This window comes from Diceros bicornis, chromosome 6 (assembly GCF_020826845.1).
Source record: "Diceros bicornis minor isolate mBicDic1 chromosome 6, mDicBic1.mat.cur, whole genome shotgun sequence".
Classification (NCBI taxonomy): Eukaryota; Metazoa; Chordata; class Mammalia; order Perissodactyla; family Rhinocerotidae; genus Diceros; species Diceros bicornis.
Window position 1 is genome coordinate 62,063,396 of NC_080745.1, and position 23,198 is coordinate 62,086,593.

Here is a 23,198-nt window from a genome sequence, read left to right on the forward strand (position 1 = left end):
GAGAAAATCTGAAGCTTGGAAAGTGAAGTACAAGCCCAAAGTGTTATAGCTGCAACTGGGAGCACTGGGATTCTGACCGAGGTCTGTCTAGCTCAAAACCCAAGCTCTTAGCCACCACTATATTCTGAAAGAAGAGCGGAGGGCTGAGGGCTGAACCAGGCAGACATCCTCAGCCAGGAAGGGGAGAAGGAGGAGAAGCCGGCAAAGTGCCCAGTGAGATGGGATGAAAACCAGGACTTGCCTAAGAGAGGCCCAGGGACATGAGGTGAGGGTCCCTTCAACACAGGTGCGACCAGACAGTGGATGAGGAGGAGGATAAGGCCTCTGTTACCATTTATTAAGACATTTGGAAATACAAGGGGTTATTTATTAATATTTGATCTGAGTTGTTTATCTTATTTCGAACAGATTACAAACCAAACCCCCAAATGTAATCATTTCGCAATAAAAAACAAAAAACAAAACCCCCACCAAATCACGCATATACTTTACCTGAAGCTGTCCCTGGAGGAGAGGCTGGCTTTGAGGAGTTATTTGGCTTGGTTGATCTGTTCACCATGGGAGCTTAAACACACAAATATATATATGTAATGATTATCGATACAGTCTACTGAGGGAGTTTCACACTCAGGGAAAAATGCATCATGGGAATGATGGGTCAGACCAGGGAATTTGCAAAGAATGAGAGACACGTATTAAACACACATGCCATTAAAAGAAGCCTTCCCAGAAGAAACACCTTTAGAATGAATATGTTAATGATTAAAGGATAATCAAATTGTTTTACGATAGGGATTTCGTTAAAGTGAATGGTGGCTTGGAATTTCATTTGCCAAACTGGAGGTCTAGGAGATGAAAGAGTTTTGTTTGTTTTTTATCAGGAGCAGTGTATTGAACCTAACAGTAGAGGGGCCAAATTAATAGCCCCATCTCCCCTGCCACATGCAACACATACTATTTCTCTAGGATTTTGTGGGGTTTGGAGGAGGGAGGGGTGGTTTCACATGTATTTATCGTTTTATGGTGATGGGTGGCTCAGGGATTCAGGTGGGTCTGGAAGCCATTGGTGATATTTAGGGAGTGCAGGAGAGGGTCGACACGATGGCAGAGTAAAAACTTAGTACTGCTACTTTGGAGTGGAGTTTATTAGATGAGTAATGTTACTTGAAGAGGCATCGCTTATACAGGATTCCATTCTCCACAGTGACTAGATCCAGAGTAAACGTGCACTGCTCCATGCCTGATCTGAGGGTATGTGGCACTGGCTTTTTAACATAATTTGTAACTATATTTGTTATTCTGCCAGAGGTTTACAAACAAAATGTTTCTCATGGGCCTGAGACAGCACTAAATCTAAAGAATCAGGACTCATAGCATATTTCACTCTTATTTTTTCAGTCCCCTGCAGAAATTGTTCCTGGTGCAATATTTGTAAGGCCAACATGGTAGCTGCTGACGTTGTGAATATTAAGGTTTATGAGAAATCCATTCTAAGTGAAGAGCTAAGGATAAGAACCTACATACTTTCATAGTTTGCAATGGGATCATTAAATCATGGAAGAGGAAGGAGGAAGAAGGGTACAGGCTACGAAACAGAGGTGAGCGCTTACTGATGTTCTCTGCTCAACCAGCCAAACAAGGCAAAAGTTGTGGAGAGGAGAGAGGCCTGGGCACCATCATTTCCGAGCCCCACAGTGCTTGCTACCAAATAGTCTTGTATGCCCCCTTGAACCGCTAGAAGTTTTCAGTGCTCAAAACTGCAAATGCTTGCCTTTTTCAGATGGGAGTGAACTGCTTTCTGTGGGATGAATATAGTTTTCATCTTCATCTTCCACAGGGACTACATAATCAGCCTAAAAGAAATGCAGAAATAAATGAGGAGAATATTTTCCATTCATAGCTTGCTGCATGGGAAGGAGTGGTTTTAAAAAAATCTTTGTTGAGATACAATTCACATACCATTAAATTCTCATATATAAGTGTATAAATTGGTGGGTTTTGGTATATTCACAGAGTTGTGCAACATCACAGCAATATAATTTTAGAACGTTTTCACCACCCCAAAAAGGAACCCTGTACCCAGTTACTCCCCATCTACCCCTTCCCCTTACCTAGTCAACCACTAATCTACTTTCTGTCTCTAAGATTTGCTCATTCTGGACGTTACATATAAATGGAATCATACAATATGTAGACCTTTGTGACTTCTTTCACTTAGCATAATGATTTCAAGTTTCAACCATGTCGTAGCGTGTATCACTACTTCTTTTCTTTTTATGGCCAAATAATATTCCACTGTATGAATGTACCACATTTTGTTTATCCATTCATCCATTGATGGACTTTTGAGTTGTTTCCACTTTTTGGCTATTATGAATAATGTTGCTATCAACATTCATGCACAAGTTTTTCTGCAGATGTACGTTTCTCTTGGGAATATAACTAGATGTGGAGTTCCTGGGTCATATCATAGCTCTAAGTTTAACAAGTTGAGGAACTGCCAAACTGTTGTCCAAAGTGGCTGCACCATTTTTCATTCCCACCAGCAATGTATGAGGATTCCAATTTCTCCATATACTCATCAATACTTTTTATTGTCTGTCTTTTTGATTATCCTTGTAGATCCTTGTAGGTGTGAAGTGGTTTCTCATTGTGGTTTTGATTTGCATTTCCCTGATGGTTAATGATGTTGAGCATCTTTTTGTGTGTTTATTGGCCGTTTCTTTGGAGAAAAGTTTATTCAACTCCTTTGCTCATTTTTAATTGGGTTGTTTATCTTTTTTATTATTGGGTTATAAGAGTTCTTTAAATGTTCTAGTCATAAGTCTCTGATCAGATATATAATTTAGAAAAATATTTTTCCCATTCCGTAGGTTATCTTTTTATTTTCTTGGTAGTATCATTTGCAGCACAAAAGTTTAAAATTTTGAAGTTCATTTTATCTGTTTTCTTTTGTTGCTTGTGCTTTTTGTGGTGTATCTAAGAAATCATTGCATAACCCAAGGTCATAAAGATATATACCCATGTTATTTTCTAACACTTTTGTAGTTTTAGCTCTTACATTTAGATCTATGATCCATTTTTAGTTAATTTTTGTACATGGTGTGAGACAGGGGTCCAATTTCATTCTTTTGCATGTGGATTATTATATAGTTATTCTAGTACCATTTGTTTAAAACACTAGTCTTTCCCCATTGAATTGTCTTGGTACCTTTGCCAACAATCAATTGACCATAAATATAGGGAGGGAGGGATTTTATACTGATAAGAGGCAAATGAAGTAACCAGATCTCAAAAGTGGTTTTTACCACCTGGCTTGGTGGGTAGCCAAGATGGGTACTGGGAGAAACAAAAAACAAACATTTATTGAGCACTTATTGCCAGGTGCTCTTCTAAGTACTTTACATGTGTTATCTCACTTAATCCTTATAAGAACCTAATAAAGTAGCTACCATTATCAGCTCCATTTTAAGATAAAGAAACTTGAAGGAACTGATGCATGGAGAAGTGAAGTAGCTTGCTCAAGGTCTCATAGTTAAAAAGTGGTCGAGCCAGGAGTACAATTCAAGAATCAATACCCCATACTCTTATCCACTACTTTTGAGTACCTTCCTTCCTTCTTCTCCTCTTTCTGTCTTATTTCTACCCTTTCTTCATTTAATTGCTATTTCTCATCTCTTTTTTCTCCTCCAAACCTGACTGAGAGGCATTAGGTGGTTCTACTCATGCAATATCTCAATTCTGCAGTCATATTTGGAGATGATCTGGCTGAAGGAGATGAGGATTTGGAATCAGACAGATCTGGGGGGATATCCTTGCTTGGCTCTTTTCTAGTTCTATGTCTTGGGGTAAATCACTGAATCATCAGAAGTATTCCTGGACCCTGTCAATCAGAGGTGACCACTTGTTCCTCTGGGGTGCAGGGAACCTGACCTGGTCCTCACCTCCGTTATGTCACTGGCCTCACTGTGTTAGACCATAAACACCTAAAGGACTCTTCCTTGTCTGTATATGTGTTCCCAGCGCAGCGAAGAGCCTCCCTGCATTGAAATGAAATTGGCCAAATAGCTAAGGCTGGGAAGAGGCTGACTTAGCAGCTTTGAAAAATGTTGATGTTGAGTGGCTTCAGTATCCCTGCAGGACCCTTTTGTTTCCACCTCTCCAGATTAATTTGTGGCCAGAGTGACAAGTTGTCAGAGCCCAGCTTCTCTCCCAGGGGCTAGTTCCTGTTAGAGGAGAGGCTGAGCCCCCAGGAGACATGCCTATCCTCTCAAAGCCTGTAGTCAACAAAATCCTCAAGTATCTTATAGGTGAACACAGAACATTGGTATTGGCACTCAGCAATAATACCTGAATGGATATAAGGAAGTTGGAAGCATCACGCCCCCACCAAAACTTTCTTAATCTTACTTCACCACCTCAAAATTTATGCCTTCCTCTAAATTCTCAATTTTGCATCTGTTTGTTCTATAGTACTTGATTACAGTAGAAGATGGTTTATCTGCAAGGTCTAGAATCTGACCTGTTTAGAGTAGTGATATTTTTGGAGTTGAGAAATTTTTAGTTCAAAGGAGCAAAGATAGAAAAAGAGACTTGATCCAATTCCAACAAATTCTATTTGTAGTTTTTTCCCTCCCCACCACCTTCCCTCTCCTTATTATAGGATTTAAGGAGAAAGAAAGTGTAATGTATTTTTCCAGCAATTCAATTCAATTACAATTCAAAGCTTTAAAGTTGTTGCCTGCCAAAATAAGCAAATGATCAAGAACCATCATAATTTGTATCCTAACATGTCCACCTTCACATTGCTGCAGTGTTTTAATATAAACTCCATTATTCCATGTTTACATCACAAAAACCTGGCTGTAGATACATCAATGATTGATCTTGTGGAGCCAGGTAGATTATTCCCCTACTGCCACCTGCATGCTATTAGAAATCCTTCTTCAGTTTTTACAATGGCGTGATTTAAAAATAAACAGATGATTATTTAAAAAATTATCTTAGATCAACTCCAATGTTTAGATGTTCAGTACTAAGACACCTGCTGTAGGTATTCACATGTTTGCCATCCGCTAGACTACAGATTTGAAAAATAGGAGTGCCACAGATTCATCTTATTTTCACTTTCCCATTGCCCCACACCCTATTACTTATCACACGTCATTTAGATTAGCTATTAAATTCCCACATGAGTTTCTTCCTTATTACAGCTCATGTGAGTATATAATTTCTTTACATACATTATTTTATTAAATTCTTACAATAATACCTTCCTACTAAGTTAGGTACGTTTATCCTCATTTTACATCTGAAGGATTTGAGAGAAGTTGAGTAATCTGTCCAAGGTCACATAAAACCACAAGACTGAAGCCCTATTAGGACAAGTACCAGGTCTTCTTTGGGCACCATTGAAGCCTGGGACCCACCAAGTGTCTGGCATGTTTGTGTTGAATGAAGAGCTGGTCTTGCCTTAGTCAATACTTGAGAGGTGGTACAGGATAGCTGTTTAGCCCCTGGGCTCCAGCATCTCATTATCTGGGTTCAAATGCCTGCTCTACCATTTACCTCTGTGAACTTGGACACGTTTCTCAACCACTTTGCACCATTTCCTCATCTGTAAAATGGTGATGATAACACTACACACTTCATAAGGTTGTTGTGAGGATTTAGTGAAATAATATATATATAAAGTGCTCAGATCACCAGCTGATACATAGCACTCGTCAAGTGTTAGCCACTCTCATTATAGCACAGATGCTCCTTCCGCCTACATGTCTTTGCCCCATCCCCAACTCTCTGGTTAGCCTATATCCCCATATTTTGCCTGTGACCTGTATGGCAGAGCTAAACATTTTTATTTATGCTTGTACTTGACTTCTTCTTTTCCTATCTAATGGCTCAGTCAGATCTTAATGTTGGCCTCTTTTTTCTATTTTAACCTCTTTCTTATCTTGATTGTCCATCTGCCCATTCCAGAATGTGCCTCCTCCATACTTCTCCTTTTCCCCCTGGTTCAGACTTGCCTGAGCCACCTTCACAAAGCTGCTGTTAGCAAAACTCTCCCCCCCGCCCTGGGGCCCACTCTCAGTTATTCCCAGAAATGGAGAGTGTTACATAATCCACAGTATTCATTTGTATTCTGTGCCTGAATTGGTATCTTCATATGGATTTGCTGAATGCTGAAAGAATTCACAGCGGGACCCTAACAGCTGGGCTCCCTAACCTGTCCCCTGTTCCGCTTCTCCTTGCCACTCCCTTCTCACCCTGACAGGACAGCATCACCTCTCCGATAACAGACTGAGGACTGACAAACCACACTCTCTCTCAGTCAGCTGACTTTCTGACTTAAACTGTTCCTAGCGCAGAGGTCATAAACTAAGATGCTTATAGGAGCAGGCAGGGAACAGTAATGGGGGCATGTGCAGAGTAGGGTGTGTGCATGCCTTGTATGAGCGGTGGGGACTGTGACAGACAGAAACAAGGACCAGGATTCACACCTGAGCTGGAAGGTTGCCATGAGGCCCAGTTGCTTTGAGGCCGTGGCTGGCCCAGTGTTGCCAGGCCTTCAGTTTTCAGGAGAAACTAGAAAACTGGATTTTGTAAAGAATCTAGAATATGGTAGAAAGGAATCCTACATATCTGACACACAGAATCCTTCTGTGTGTTATCTGGCTTGCCCCAAGTCCAGCAGCTAGTAAAGGTGAAAGCAAGAATTTGGGCCTAGATGCTGCCTTTATTTTATTTGATAGTCTCTCTTTTCCATCTCCTGCTGGACTACATATTATATTAAGGTGAAAATGAAGGTCATTTCACAACATGTTTGTAAGCTGTAGGTTTCACCATCTACAGGCATTTAGAAAAACAATATTTCTTCGAGAAGCTGCGATAAGATTATGTCTGGTGATGGCTAAGACTTGCCTTTAATGTCTTTTCCTTCTGTGACTATTATACGTGTAGGGTTGTTTTAATGGCTAAGTTTGAGGGCTTGTCTTTGTCCTTATTCAAAGTGCAAGTTCCTCTGGGAGCCACAACATAGCCTTTATCAGTCATTCTGACAGCAGTCGGAATGAGTTTACCTGTTCGTTTTCAAATGGGAGCAATTCCATAGGGAATAAGTCTCATATGAAGCGAGGTGCTGACAGAGGGGACATCGGTGAGACAAACCCAGAGTTGGGTTCCGGACAATCTGCAAAGGTGGGTCCCTGGAAATGGGCACTGGGGGAAGGGAGAGAGAAGCAAGAGCTGCCACAGGGAAGTGAGGGGCCAGCTCCTCTACAAGTTGTGCAGGCTTTCCCTGCAGACCAGGAGTCTCCATCATACATCCCACCGCACCCTTCAGCATCTTAGAGGAGGAAAGTGGAGAGGCAAAGAGAAAAGAAGGTAGAGGAAAGAAAGTGAGGCGGGACATGGCAGAGAAGCAAAGGAGAATAAAGACAGGGAAATAACTTATGGAGGAAAGGGAAGATTCACAGGAAACCAAGGGTAGAGAAAGAGGGGTCAGTAAGAGGGGCACAGAGCCGGCATTGACATTACACCACACGCCTCGTAAATGAAAGTGCTTAAAATAAGGCCATATATGCCATTGTTAGAGAAAAAAACATCCTTTCGGCATAACAGTGGAGATTTAGAGGGGCGGGGTGATTGGTGCTGGCCAGAGAGCCGGGCATGGAGGGAGGAAGACACGCTGGAGGCCAGTCTGTCCTGGCCCCTTCCCCCCTCCCCCTCTGCATCCTGTCTTCCACTTGCTGTGGGAAGCTGGGGCAGATTTACTTTACCTCATCCTCAAGAAGTTCTTTGGGTTTGGGTGGGACCTGAGGTCTCTGAAGAGAAGTTGGAGCTGGCAGAGTGGAGGTCAGCCTCGCTTTTGCTGAAGGCCAGCTGGGCTTACTGGGAAGGGTCTTGCTGAAGGGCGGAGACTGCCTCTGGCTTGATCGATTGTCTTGAAAGGAACAAGAACAACAACAACAAAGCATAAAATAAAGGGGGTCTGGATCACTCCCTGCATGGAAGCCACCAAGATCTAGAAAGTATAAAGTCATTTGCATCTATGTAGCCACAAATTATTAATCAGGGCATTCCTTTAAAGAGTAAAATGACATGTTAGGCAAAAGTTTCAACTGCCCATTCACTGACTTACATTATAAAAACCAGAGGAATGTCCTCATCAAAAACATTTTCCCAGGGGAGTAATGGAGACCCAGACTCAGGAGAGATGACAGCCCAGCACTTTGCCAACAGGGTGGACGTGACCTTGGCAGCGTGAGGGTCTAAGGGGGGCAGTGCTCCTCGATGGTTCACTTTGCTCCCTGAACCCTTAAGGACAGTGATTCTCAATCCTGCTTACACTTAAGAACCACGTGGGAGCTTTAAAAACTGCCAAGACCCAGGCCCTACCCCAGGCCTATTGGTTTGAACTTCTGTGGAGGGACCTGGCATTATAGGTTTTAAAAGTACCCGGGTTATTCTAAGGTGTATTCAGAGTTGTGACTACTCACCTGGGTGAACTACGCCTTCCTCCCCTCAATGATTTCCCTCAAATCATGGAGAACCCATGATTCCCGCTGGTCCAGGACTGTCCTCAGCAGGTGTCGGGGGAGGAGTCCAGGCTCTGAAGCCAAATGGCCCTGAGTTCAGTCCCCTGCTCTGCCACTCACTAGCTGCTCTCCTTTGGGCTAGTTATTCTTTATTCAACCTCTCAGGGACTCACATTCCTCATTTTTAAACTGAGGATCACAATCTCCACCTCAGAGAGTTATTGTAGGGACTAGGAAGAAAGCATTGAAAATGGGAGGAGCAGTGTGTCTGGCAGAGTTGATGCCTAATAAATAGAACTAGTATTACCTATGTGATGTGGTGAGGGCCCAGGCAATGTGGAGTCGACCCAGTCAGTTCTATGAGCATGGATTTGGACTGATACATTTGAGGAAAATCATAGCATGGGAGTAAACTGGTGTGCTTCTTTCTCATCCTGGGAACAGCACAGGCGCCCCCCACTGGCCTCTGTACTGCGTTATTGGCTTCCTGCAGCTTCCTCCTGCCGCAGCCCAGCCTGAGCTGAGCTTGAGCTCTGTGCAGCCGCTCCTGCCAGTCATGCCGACTCTGCTCCCCTCAGGTGCCTGCTCCTGCCTTCAGCCCACACCTCTACCCTGTTGAAGGTGTGTGGTTAACTTCACATTTGATGCGTCCTCGGGAGCCTCTTTCTGGGTGGCATCGCTGTGCTCAGGCAGTAGAGCATCCAGTTTGCTGTGCCTATAACTCTGTCAGTTTTTGTAGTTTTATTTGCAGGTCTTGGAGTTTACTTAGATTTCTTAAAGTCAAATTTAAGCCCATCAGAAGTAGCCAAACACAGAAGACAAGCTTTGAAGAGTGTGCCCTCGAAGGAGCCACTTAACCACCCCAAATTGCGTTTTCCTGGTCTATAAAATGGGCGTAACATAGCCCGGTCCTTCCCAGGGCTATTGTGACGATTGAACAAGGTCACTTACCAAACATGGTGGGCGGTGTTTGGAGCAGAGCGGTGAAAAGAGCGTGGGCTTTGGGGGCTGAAAGGCCCGGCTCGCATCCCAGCTCTGCCACTTATAAAATCTTGGCCCATTAGTTCACTCCTCTGAGCCTCACTGTCTTCCTTTGTAAAGTAGGGATGAATACCTCTTTCATAACATTATTGAGAGGGGGAAGTAGGCCATGACTGTAAAGCACTAACTTGTAAACTATAAAAAGTCTGGGTGTGTGTCTGCCTTGCTTGCTGCTGGGTGCTTGGTGCTTAGCTGAGCTCTGGCACATAGTAGGTGCTCAGTAGATTAATTGTGGCGTGAAGTGAGGGGCAGTGCCTGATACCTGTGAAGAGGCAGTTAATGGCAGTGATGATGGACAAGGAGCCCTTCACATGTAGAGATGCTCTGTGCAAAGGCTGGCATCACCATGATCATCGTGGATACACTCTGCTCCTCACCTTTGCTGAACTTAGTCACCTGATAAGACTGGAACACGGACTTCTTCTTGGGCGATATTAAAAGCCACATTCAGGCCTGGAGGCCAGACCTGAGCTGTGTTCATTTGACCTGTGAGGCTAATTCCGAGCTTAGAGGTCCTCACGCTCATCCCCACCCATAGTTAAAAGTCCACAGTCTAGACTCAGTGTGTCTGGCTTGCCAGCATGGGGGCAGGTGTGGAGGAGGGAGTGGCATTAGCAGACACTGGGATCCTTGAAGGTTATCCTTGCTCTATACAGATGTCTTAAGAGAAATTCCAAAACCTTGTGTGCAGGAAGCACAAAGAGAAGCAGCAACTAATCTCAGGGTTGATTTCTCATGGGACTGTCAGGTTTGGGGTGGGGATGGGGTTGGGCAACCATCAGGGTGTGCTCATTTTATTTTTTGCCTGTTTTCCATATTCCCGACTTGGGAAGGATACCTTTCCCCCTCAAATGGGAAAACTTTCCAGCTGGGGCTCCATTGTGACCACATGACCTGCTTGGAGGTATTGAGATTGGGAGGTACCCACTGTCCTGCAACTCTGGCCTGCCCCCCACCCCCCTTGCTGTGCGGAAGGGGCTGAGCGCCCAGGGTCTGGGGGGCGGCCTCACCTATGTACTCGCCCCTGGTGAAGGGCAGGGCTGGGTGAACTGTCCTCGTCTCCTGCTCGGCGGGAGGCGGCTCGTAGCTATCATCCCCGGTCTCCTCGGCGGGCAGCACGTACATCTCTGAGTCCGAGTGCTCGTCTGGGTTTTCATAATCGCTGTCCTGCAAGTGCAGACACCACGCTCAGTGCCCCACACTTAGTGGTCAGGACAGCTCCTGCCTTAGGGGGCCACAGCTGCTCCCCCAATGTAAGGGCAAGGAAGCAAGGCTTGGGGAGGCTGGCAAGCCAAGGTTAGGTAGCCATGAGGAGGCAAAGCTGGGGTGGAAGCCAGGCCTTTCTGCCTCCAGAGTTTATCACCTCGACTACTATCCTGGGGGAATATGTGGACCATTTAACCTGAAGGGCGGCTGAAACCCTGTATGTTGTCAAAGAACAGTAGGAGATAAAATATATTTTAAAAAGACAGAAAAAGGACCCAATAAAATAGAATAATGAATAGGTTTTATTCATCATGAATGCTGATGAAAAAGTAAGGAAAAAGTAAGTTTAATAAGGAAAGGGTAAGGGGATGCACAGGAATGGGATACCTTTGAGAAGATGAGGTTTCTAAAAAGATTTTTAAAACAGAGCTGGTAAGCCGCAGGGGCCAGGCTTCAAACTGACTCAGAGTCCATTCTCTTTCTTTTTATTTTTTTTAATATAAATTTTACTTCAGTCAATATTGAGAAATACACTGACGTGGTCTAAAGTTCAAACAGTTTAGAAGGATCTAAAGTCAAGTCTCCCTCCCAGCCGCCCTTTCAGTTCCTCTCCCCAGAGGCAAAGTTACTAGCTTCTTGGGCATTTTGTTCGAGATAGTTTATGTATAGAGCATACACACATATATGCATGTGGAGGAAGTATTTGATTCAGGACTTGAGAGGGCCTCTGACTCTGTGTCCACTGCCCCCACATACAGCCTGACCCAATGCAGGATCCATACGTGAGTTTCCAATGAATGGATGATGCACCTGCTTTTTGGCCTGTCTCCTTTCGCTTGCAATTGTATAAGGTTGATACAGGTAAAGCGTGATGCAGGTATAGTGTTTCCTTCACTGCTGCGTCCTCAGGGCCTGTCATGGGCTGGCACATGATGGGGGCTCAGTATGTTTGGAATGAATGAATGAATACTTGAGTGAGGACAGTGCTTTCCTCCTCAGTCCGCAGGGAGATGGGGAAAAGAGAGGACTAGAGTGGAGAGTGGATAAGGAATGAGACAGGAGGCTGAAAAGAGAGCTTTTCCTGAGGTGGCTGGAGGAGTGTTGGGAGAGGGAATAAAAGGAGGACAGAGCCCAAGGAAGGTGCTTGTCCTTGCCCTAGAGCGGGAGTGCCGGGAAAGGACAGGAAGGGGTCAGGTAAGAAATTCCTGGGGAGGGATTTTCCCAAACCCCTCTCTCAGTTATAGCAGATGAGGGGAGGCTCAATCATCCTTCCTGAACATGAATATGAAATTAGGCTGAATGGAGTAATGATAATAATAATTATTATAATAATTGATACTTCTATGCACTGCATACCTCATTTACCCCTCACCACAATCATATGAGAGAGTTTTTTTTTTATAATCCTATTTTACAGTCGAGGAAACTGAGGCACAGAGGAGTTGAGTAATTTGAGTCTGCAATCTGTGTTCTGGAGAAGCCAATGATTATTCTTAGGCAGGAGGCCTGGGAGGTGGAATGGGAGTGAAAGGGTGGCCTGGGGATGGGGGGACGGGGAGCTTAACAGGGCAAGAGCTGGCTTCCCAAGGCTAGTCTAGTCCAGCCTGAGGTGGTTGGGTTGCTCCCCATCCAGGCCAAGGACCCAATCTCTGTAGTTATGGCATCTTGGGAGAGGTCAGTGCAAGTGCCGAGAAGCAGTTGCTTTCATAAACATCTGGAAAGTGAAATCGTCAGTGGGCACCCAGACACATGTGCCTGCCTGGGACACAGCTGGTCGTCCCACTTTGTTTCAGTTTCCATGGAGCAGGGATGAGGCTTCCTAGACTTAATTACCTGGACTCTGAGGAGCAATGTGCATCCTGGGGAGGACACTGGGGTCCTTGCAGCCCCTTGGGCAGAGCAGCCTGACTGAGAGGACCAGATTGACAGAGGTGGCAGAGAGGATAGAGGAGGAGAGATTCCAGGTCAGCTGTTCCTGGCAACCATTCCTCTGACACTGGGCTGCCTACCAGACTGTAACTCCCATGAGACCAGGACTGAGACTGTATTTCCAGGACCCCGAATAGGACTCGTGGCAGGGTAGGTGCCCACCAAACACCCGTGGAATGAATGAATGAATTGAGCTCTGCCCTGGGCTCGGAAGAAACTGAGGAGGAGGGAATGGGTAATCAGGAGAAGTGCTGGGCTGGCCCTTCATTTGGAAAATCTTTTCTGTGGGAGCTGTACCATGAGCCCCTCCTTCTTCAAGCACAGTGGAATGTGCTGAATGCCTTTTTATCAAGATAATAAAAAAGGAAGCTGTTCAAACTTCTGAGACAGTTAACCCCCCCAAATTATGCTAAATTCTGGCAAATAAAATTCTTTCATTCATTCATGCAATATTTGAGCAAGTGCAATACATTGGACAATCTGATGGAAACTTTGAAGAAGGAAATGTGTAACCAGATAAAAACCTTCTCAAACTGTCCATTCCTTCATTCATTCATTCAATCAATTAATGTTTATTGAGCACCTACTATGAGCCAGGCCTCGAGCTTGACTCTGAACACAGTCCCTGCCCTCACGGAACTTACATTCCAGCAGGGGAGACCAATGACAAACAAATAGTGAATAATAAATAAGAAGTAGATGGTCAAACAGATAAAATAGCCATCACTGGTGATACATGCCCGTAGGGGAACAATCAAGAGTCCTCAGACAGAGAGCTGTGGAAGGAGAGGATCTACCTTGGATGGGGGTGCCGGAAAGGCCTCCCTGGGAAGGAGATGTTTAAGCCACGCCTGAAGGACAAGAAGGAGCCAACCAAGTGAGGAAGAATGGGGATGCTCTTTGGTTTCTCCTCTCTTCCCTTCTTCCTTCCCCTGTCCAGGGACCATGGGTCTGAAATCCCTGAGGCAGGCAGGACCTCGACCTGTTGTAGGAACTGAGGGCAGCCCTGTGCACCGGGGTGTGATGTGCAAGACCCTGCTGAGGGGGTGCCTGGAAGGCCGGACAGGTCCGCAGGGGCTGGATTTCATCAGGCTGGAGGCTTTAGCAACAAGCCCAGATTTCATTCTATGTGCAAAGGGACTCCAATAAGGTAAAAACAACTGCATGAATGTTCACTCAGTCCTTATTATGGCTGGCATCTTAATTTTGGCTGTTTGACTTTGGGACACAAGTCACTCTCTCCTCTCCAGGCTGATTTCATTTTGTGTTTTCTAAGTCCTTGCCATGTGCTCTTTTTATCCAGCCAGGGAGCAAGTTCAATTTTCCTGTCTTCTCCATGGATGTGGACCAGCTTCTTAACTTGGCTGCAGATGTGGCCCGGCGCATGCAGCCAGCAGAGGGCGCAGCTGCAGTGCTTCTGAGGGATCAACGGCTGCCTGGCCAGGGAGGAGTTCATGCACAAGTGACTCAAAAAGAGGCCATCTCTTCCCCTCTTTTAAAAAATCTTTTCTCTGCAGTTGAAAAGGGAAGAACTCCTGTCTGCTAATACTCTGAATAAACTCCAGGTGGTTACACAGCACAGAGCTGGGCTCAGGCTCAATTCTGGGCACTGGACAGGAGTCCTGGGTGCTCATTCCACTGGGCCACTGAGTAACTGAGTGATAGTGGGCAAGTCATTTTCATGCTCTTGGCCTCAGTTTCCTTGTCTGTAAAGTGGGGTGTGTGGTTGTGTGGAGGCCCTCTTGGATCCCTTCCAGATATAAAACTCACAAATTGGAGCAGGCTAACATTCTGGATGAATTTGATATAAATGAGGAATAAGTGAAGAAAAGATTTTAGGATGTCTTGTCCCTACAACACTCAGCCCAAGAGACAGAAGTGGCCACTGGGGCCCTGCAGGTTGCACAGCCACCTTGAAGAGGTTGGCAGCTAATTCTGACACAACACTCCCAGTGTCATCCTGGCCAGATCTGTCTCTCTCACTCTGTGGCCCCAAGAGTCTGCTAATGTCATCTTGGTCACAGCAAACACCTTGGAGCTTAATAGCCTGGTTCTGAGATCTGAGGGCCTGGGTTTGAATTTTGCAACTGCAAATTACTTAAACTCTCTGTGCCTTGGTTTCTTCACCTGTAAAATGGGCAGGGATGATATTCAAAATGTTTAACAACCAATATAGCCCAGGTTCTGACCATGGCCCTAAAGAGTGGCCCAGAGGCCACTGATGTGCCAGGCCTTCACTCTTTAGTTGTTGATTTGTTTAGAGCTCCTGGGCAGGGGCCAGGTGGTGATGGGGAGTACTGGGGAACTCAGGGCAGAGGCATTTGCCAACTGATATGAAAATATTTAAACATTTTAACATCTGTTTTGGCTGTGCTGGTGAGTACTCTGAATACCAGCAGAAAATGGGGATAAGAATGCCTACTCATAGGGCTGTGGTGAGGATTAGATGAGGTCATGCATATAAAGCTCGTAGCCTGGCACATAGTGGTATTAGCTCAAGTCAGCCATTATGAGGTTATTGCTGTCTTGTCTGTAGGTGTCCCTTCCAGCCCGGTCATCTCCCCTCTGTGATGCGCAGCTGACCACCAGTGTGTAATTCAGGAACAAGCCCTTAAAAAGGCCTCCCATGGGCCCTGGTAGAAACAGTAACCTCCTTGTCCCAGGAGCAAATACTTACAAAGTCATCTGACCACTGCTCCTCTTCATCAGCGGGGCTCCCTGAAATGGCATGTGGGAAGCAGAATGCACAAGCATAAATCTCAGCTGCCCAGCTCCACCCTGTCCACAAGCACCCCGCACCTGCCTTCCCTGCCCTTGGGCTTCCTCCTCCCATTTACTTGGCTTTGAACGGTTATTACAGTCATCTCATCTTCATTCACTTTCGAATCTTCTTTTTTTAGAAAAGCCAATTCTCAAAGCATTGAGAGAAATCCCACTGGGGCAGAGAAATGGTGCATCTGACCCATGTCTGTCTTTGTCACAGGATATTTTTGGGACCTTAGAGTAACCCAGTAGGGAGCTGCAATCCATACTGTGTTCCTTCCGAGGATTTCTTTGAATCAATATGTGGATGGTGTAGTAGGAAGGGCACTGGACAGGGAGTCAGATAGACCTAAATTCTCATCCAGGCTCTGTTCCTAACTAGTTGGAGAGTAGGCAAGAACACCTAACAGCTCTGGGCCTCAGTTTCCAGATCTGTACAATGAGAGGATAACTTCTGTGATTCTCTCTGGCTCTAACTTTGACTTTTTTATGAAAAAACTTTTTATCCAGTGCTTGATTACATGCCAGTGCTTTATACATTACAGTGCAATATTATCAGAGCTTTGCATTCGTTTAGCTCTCTCAAAAACCTTATGAGGAAACTGAAGCCTAGAGAAAATAAGGCATTTGCCCAAGGTCAGATAGTAAATGGTAGAGCCAGGTGTTGAACCCTGCGAGTTGACTTCCAAGCACATTCTCTGGACCCCAGCTCCATGCTGCCTCGCTCTCTTTGAGCTCCAGGGTGCAGGCCCTGTCCCAGGCTCCAAAGGGGATAGAAAAATGGATATGACAGGTCTTAAGTAGCTTACGATCTTGAAGAATAAAATAGGTCTGAATTATGACAGCAAAGGAGAATATTTGACCCCTTTTCCTCCAAAACACATTTAGAGTCTGAGAAGCTTAGCATCCATCCCATCACATAAACTGACCTTAGAGGTTAAACATGATTCACTCCACTACGTAGGAGATCAACCAGACACAAGTCCAGATCGCAGAGTGGCTCCAACAGCTGCGCCATAGAGGGTCCCAGCTCCTCTCCCACCCCACTGAGCAGCCACCAGTGGTGGATGGTCCCTGAACTCCAGAACCTCAGGAGAACTTTTTCTTGCCACTTCTACCCCCTGCTGTGGCAGACCACTGACTCCAGCTCCAGGACAGGGAGGGGGGCTGTTCCACAAGGCACAAGGAAAAGAATTGCAGAGGTGAAGTCAGGCAGGAAGGAGGTCTTTGGATCAAGGTGGCCAGATTTTAAGCAATGGTAGCAATAGCGCCCTCTCTTAGGAAAAACATAATAGGCGCTAAGAAGGAGCTTCATTCCACAGTCAAATACAGGTCAACTTTGACCTTAACAGAAAATAAGTTTTATTAAATTATTCTTTGGGTTGACTTATACCAAATTATAGTGTATTGCAATCATTAGGGTTTGCTAAGAAGCTCTAGAAGAATAGGTGAATAAGTTCTCTTCCCAATTGCCAATACCTGGCACAGTAGGGGAATACGTTTTTAATACCTTAAATTTGGGGATAACTGAAGATCAACACTTAAGGCAGCAAAATTTTTTTGTTTCAACCGTTTAAAATATGAACCTCTATAAAATGCCTTTATAAAACACCTTTCCTCCATGAGTCAGGGTCCACTTTAGGATCAGTCACTAGTGAAAGTAGTTGCAGTAGTCATCTAACTAGTTTTCGTGTTTCTGTTATCTTTCCTCTACAACTCATCCTTCCTACTGTTTCTAGTTATTTTCTTAAAATAAAGGTTGGATCATGCTGTTCTTTTCCTCGGGAATCACCAGTGGCTCCCCGTGGGGTAAAGTCAAGGTTCTGTGTCAACATATTCACGTGCCTCTACCTCCTGTGCCTCCATCAACTTCTCCTGCGCCAGTCTTCCAGATTCCCTTCCAGTGATGCCAGGTAGCTTGTTCCTCCCCTCCTGAGCTTCTGATAGTTCTCTGCTCTGCTCATGCTGCTCTCCCAGCCCATCTGCCTTCTTCCACAGACATCCCTGTCATTCCTCCTCCATAAAGTCTGCCCCAGTCCCTCTGGTCATAACCCATCTCTCCTTTCTCTGGGCCCTCTTAGATGATTCTGGCACCTCGATGACACATGGACTTCATTCTGCCCTGTGCAACGATTAAGTTGTTTGCGTCTCTCTGTACTGAAAAGCAAGGCCTATTTCATTTATCTTTGTATCTAGATGGCATTTTGCATTTTTAATCCATGCACTAATAAAGGTATGAACCAGTAAATGAGTTGAATGAATGAAAATTAGGATAATAATAATAGATTCCACTTATCGAACACTTCTGCTGTGCCAAGTGCTAGGCTAAGTGCTGCAAATGTATTTCTTCATTTATCCTCAAAACAGGACTATTTGGTAGGTGCTGTTAATATCTCTGTTTTGTAGTTGAGGAATCTGGGGCTAAGAGAGGTTGCAAAACCTGTTTGAGACCACATGGCTAGTAAGCTGGATTGGAGGCCAGGCTGTCTGTGTTGGCTCCTGCAGCTAAAATCTCATGGAACTGCCTGGCCCTCTACTGAGCATTCAGATAAAACCTAGGAGATATGAGAATGCCCAATCCAGGCATCATGGCACATCGAGGTACAAAAGAGAGAAAAGCATCATGTGGGAGAGGGTATCTGATGCTGCCCCCCAACAGCTGTACCCATCTTCCCACAGGCACCTCATAGCATCATATTTATGAAGTCACAACCTTGCAGGCCATTGCCCAGACTGAAAAGTGTGACAGCCCAAAGTACTAGATCCAAAGTAGTGGGTGGTTTTCCAGCATCTCAGGGAGCCTCCCAAAGAATGCAGATAGTGATTTTAGAACCAGGCTCCTTTGGTTCAAATCCTGGCTCTGCTCTCGACTACCTGCTTGGCAATGGACTGGTACTTTAATTGTTTAAAGCTTAATTTCTTCACCTGTAAAACAAGGCTAATGGTGCCTGCCTCATGTTTTTATGAGAATCAGGTAATATAATACATGTGAAGTGCTTGGCAACACAGTAAATGCTGTATTAATGTTACTTATTGTTGTCTTGGGTATTGACAATGTCTTAATAAACCCTCAAAACGATGCCCAAACTATATCACTCTAATGGCAAGCACACAATATGGCTACTACAAAGAAAAGGATCCAAGAAAGTCTTAGTGTAGTGAATAAATCTTCAGGAGGGTCAGTTCAAGTTTAATTGGGCCAGGTGGATTAATTTGGGGTGTGGGATTGCACGCCTCTACCAGGAAGCTGAGATGCTGGTTGGGCCTCCTTGTCAGGTAAGCCTTTGCTATTGTGTCCTGTACCTAGTTTGGGGCTTATGTTCTATTTACTGTGTTGTAATCCCATGCCACACAATAGACAGACTCCTCTCCTTGCCTGGCCCAGGCTTAGCGATTCACGTGGCCCTCCCAAGCCTGCAGGCATAGCACCTGGCACTATGGGACACTTGAGAATGGCCATGATGGCCCCCTTCTCAGTGTCTGCTCCAGGCCAAAACATGCAGGATTTTCATTTTAGGCTCTGGGGTCAGGCTGCCTTGCTCAAAATCTTGATTCTGCCATTTGCTAGCAGTGTGACCTTAGGCAAACTGTTTGACCTCTGGGCCTCAGTTTTCTCTTCACTAAAGTGGACATTATTAGTAGTACCTATATCATAGTGTTTTGAGAGAATGACAATGAAATAACACATGGAAAGTGCTTAGAAGAATACCTGACATAGAGTAAAGGCTCAATGAATGATCGTTATTACTATTCATTTATTTTCTCTTTAATTCTCACAATAACCTGAAGGACAGGTATTCATATCTCCAGATCAGGAATCTGAGGCTCAGGGAAGTTACAAAACTTTCTAAGTTCATGTAATGCCTACGGGGCAAAGCCAGATTCCAACCCAGGTCAAAGTCCAAGGTCTTCTCACCAAGCCACCCTGTGTAATGGAAATAAAAGACCTACAGTCTAGAAGAACAACCATGTATCAGGCTGAGGATGATCCAGGGCTGGGTAAAATTTCCTGATAAATGTCCTAGCACCTGGAATCATGGCCAGGTGCTGGAAAAGTTTGGAGAAGAGTGTGCTCAGTGAGGGCTGAGAGGTTGCATGAGGCTATGTGTCAAAGGTGGGATTGAACTGGGCCTTGAAAGACGAGCATGACTTGGGTGAGAGAAGCCCCCCCTAAACCAGGGGCTTGCATGTCGGTCCCAGAGGCAGGGCTTAGCAGATGGATGGAACGGGGCATCCATAAGGTGCATGTACACAGAATGAACGAGCTGCACTGGAGAATCACAGGAGGATATGCCAAGTGGGAAAACAAAGCTAGATTTGTTGCCAGTCGAGGGGTTGCTCCAGCCATATTGGACACTGCAGGTTCCAGTGACAAGCTGGGGGTGGGGAGGCTGGTGAGGGTAGTGTTTGAGTAATTCAGGTGTGAAGAGACAAAGGCTGAACCAGATTAGGGGTCTTGGGAATGGATGGGGATGGCTGGAAGGACAGTAAAGGGCTCTGTGGTGAGAGCTTGAGTGAAGGGATGAAGGCAAGGGTGTGAATTCAGCCTCTCGGTTCTGGGTCATCAGGAGCCCAGAGACACTGGGGCAGATGCTGGTGGCATCCCAGCCATTGGCATGGCGGGGGTGCACTCCACAGCTGTGTGCCCTGATCCCGCTCCGGAGGCCATGCTCTGGGCCACTGGGCCCTGCCTATTCTCCCCTCATGGAGCTGGTGGTGGGATGCAGGGAACCAGTGGGAAACCACAGCGGGATGCGGGAAGGGAAGAAGGAAAGTGGGCTAGCTGCAGTGGCAGGGACAGACAGGGAAGGAACAGAAAGCAGAACTACAGAGGCCGCAGGGGAGGCAGCGAGTGGACAGTCCCACCAGCTATACCCTGAGAGGGGAAAGGGACGTGTCTTGTGTGGGCAGCTGAGGCCAGGGCCTGGATCCGGGCTGGCTGGGAGAGATGACTTGAGTCTAAATACTCGACATCTTAGAAATTCTCTTCTGTATGTTCTTTCCTCCCTTCACAGGGCTCTATTAACGGGGGGCAGATGTGCGGGAATGGGAGCACAGTCCTGGCTTAGCCATCACCTGGCTATGTGACCTTGGGTGGTCACTTTGCCTCTCTGGTCTCCAGTTATCCCTAACATAAGAGCTTGGATTCGGTGATCTTTCAGAACTTTCTAGGCTTTAAAATACCTTTGAGTCCAAGTTTCATTCCTCTATTCTTAGTTCCATGAGGCAGGACTGATGTCGAATACAGCTCTCCCCGTGTTGGCTTTGCTGGTACCACCAGTTAGGGTGTAAATGGAGAGATAGAAAGTCAAGTGAGTGCTGGCTTCACTAAGGGCACCAGGGCAGGGGCAAAAGCAGTGTTAAATTTCACTTCTTCAGTGGACAAAAGTTGTTATGCATACCCTGTGTTTCTGTGGTGGACATTTAACCAAGAATCCCTGTCCAAGTACCTTCCTTTGCCACCTACCCCCTTTATTATTGCTTTGATCTCCTCCTTGTGTGACATCAATGGTGGGAGGAGAAAGTGGACCTTCTGGGGACATCACAACAACCCCTGGATATCAGGGCCCAAGGGTACAAGGAAAGAGGCCTTGCTCAGTTCTGACTCTCAGGTGTTTGTGGAGTGACGAGTGGAGCTTCTTAAATGACCCCAGCAGACTCTGCGGACACCACAACTGATCTCACCTACCCTCTCTCCCAAGCCAGGCCTCAGACTTCAAAGATACAGGAGGCTGTTCAAAGATACAGGAGGCTGTTCACTCTGAAAGCTCAGGCAGCAGGTTCTGGTGTTAATGTCAGAGGCTCTGGGGCCTTCAGAATATTAAGAAATGCCCCAGAAAAAAATGTATCCATCTCAGCTTGGGTCAAAGGGAAGAATAGTGGAATGCGAGCCTGGGGTGGGTTTTCCTTTAGTGGCTGCAGTAACCTTGGACAGGTTACTTAATGTTCCTGAGTTGCGTTTTCCTCATCTGCAAAACTGAGATAGTCATTTCTATATAATGGTGCTAATGGGAGATTAAATGAGCTAATGTCTGTAAAGAGCTTAGCATAATGCCCAGAGCAGAGTAAATACACAACACAGTTTGGATATCTTCCCTTCCCACAGCAACACTAGCTGCTGGGGGGTAATGCACTCTGCTCAGTGGACCATGAGGTCCCTGCAGGCAGTGATCCTTCCTCAGAGACAAAGTAGGAATGTGGAGTCTGAACTGAAAGCAGCAGGCTCCACACTGGCCTGATCTACATCTGTAGGGGGTCCAGGCCTCTGTTCTTTGTATAATTCAAGCTTTATCTTTCTACACTCTAAATGAAGGAAGGACTGGTGAGTCTTCTGCTGACCTCTAGGGGGCACTGGTCCTTTCCATCCTCTGCTCTCTGAAGGTCAGCATCACCAAGATCGACACACTCTACCAGTTTAAAGGTTTGGGGGAAGCCACTTGCTTCTGGGACTAGAAAGAGGATATAATTCCAGCATCCGTGAGAAGCAGGTGGGGCTGTTTCAGCAGCCTTGGGTGGACCAAAATTGCACAGGCCTCCAGGGAGAACTTGACTGGCCTCCCAGTCTCAGGAGGTCTGGTAGGCTAAGGTCTCCAAGCACTGGGACCTCTGAAGTTCTTGAAGACTCCCTGGGTTCAGGAGGAAGTGTCAGGGCTGGTTTCTGAGGCCCTGGGCTTGCAGCTGTGGAGGGGCCCCGAGGCTCAGGGAAAGCAGATGGAAATGCTCCTGGGACATGAGTTAATGGGGGGAATGGCAAGGAAGGTACTAACTGCAGGTGGTGATGGTGGTTTTGCCGAAAGGACCCTTTCCAGAGATTGAGTGTAAGAGCAGGGAGACTAAGCAAGGCCCTATTGGTCTAGTGAAGCAACAGGGTGAATTTCTGAGATCCTGGAACTTCAATGGATTTGTCTTTTAGTTTAGGAGAAGCAACAAGGACAGAGTTGGTGGTTTATACCAGGGTTTCTCAAATTTAATATACATTCTAATCCCCTGGAGTTCTTGTTAAAATGCAAATTCTGATCCAGTAGTTCTAGGGTGGGGCAGTGATTCTGCATTTCTAACAAGCTCCCAGATGATGCTGATGCTGCCAAGCTAGGGATTACACTTCGAGTAGCAAAGGCTTAGAAGACCCGGCTGTGTCATGTTTCTGTGTTCCAAGAGAGATTAAGTACAAGTGTACTAATATCAAGACTATTTGGGGGGTTTCAGGGAAGAGAGCAGATGTCTGAGGTCCAGAAAGGGAACACTTTTGAGCATCAGGGAGCTTGGAAGATGCAACCTCCTAAAGCCAAGGAATGTTAGGAGAGGCTCACTTCATTGCTGGGCCCTGGGCTCCAAGGATCTGTGTTTCTGCAGGAGGGTAGAGTATTAGCATTGGCAGGAACCTAACAGATCTTCTAGTTCAGTCCCTGCACGATATAGATAAGGAGAGGAGAGAGAATTGTCCAAGTTTACACAGCCATTTAGTGGCTCGACATGGAAGGACTTTGTATGTGGGCTCAGGGCTTCGCAGTTTTTCTTGTTGATGATGTAGAGCCATAAAAATATTTAAGCAAAGGTGTTTCAGAACAATTCTCAGGTGGAGGTTGAGAGGACCATATGGATTAGGAATTAAGGAGACTACTTAGAGGCCTCTGTACTAGAACAAGCAAGAGAGATTGAGGGCCTGAGCTGTAGCTATGTGAATAGAGAGGGGCAAAAATATTTGAGAGACACTTGAGATAG

At 45.7% G+C, this 23,198-nt stretch overlaps 1 protein-coding gene across 1 annotated transcript in view; it reads right to left on the minus strand.

Moving 5' to 3' along the window:
* Window positions 1–23,198, minus strand: part of BLNK (B cell linker) — a 77,328-nt gene that overhangs the window by 24,212 nt on the left and 29,918 nt on the right. The window contains exons 4-8 of the mRNA XM_058543631.1: window positions 15,391–15,431; window positions 10,589–10,745; window positions 7,779–7,942; window positions 1,772–1,853; window positions 493–564 (exon numbers count right to left, since the gene is read on the minus strand). Coding sequence (XP_058399614.1) covers window positions 493–564; window positions 1,772–1,853; window positions 7,779–7,942; window positions 10,589–10,745; window positions 15,391–15,431 — 516 coding nt within the window. The remainder of the gene's footprint in view (window positions 1–492; window positions 565–1,771; window positions 1,854–7,778; window positions 7,943–10,588; window positions 10,746–15,390; window positions 15,432–23,198) is intronic.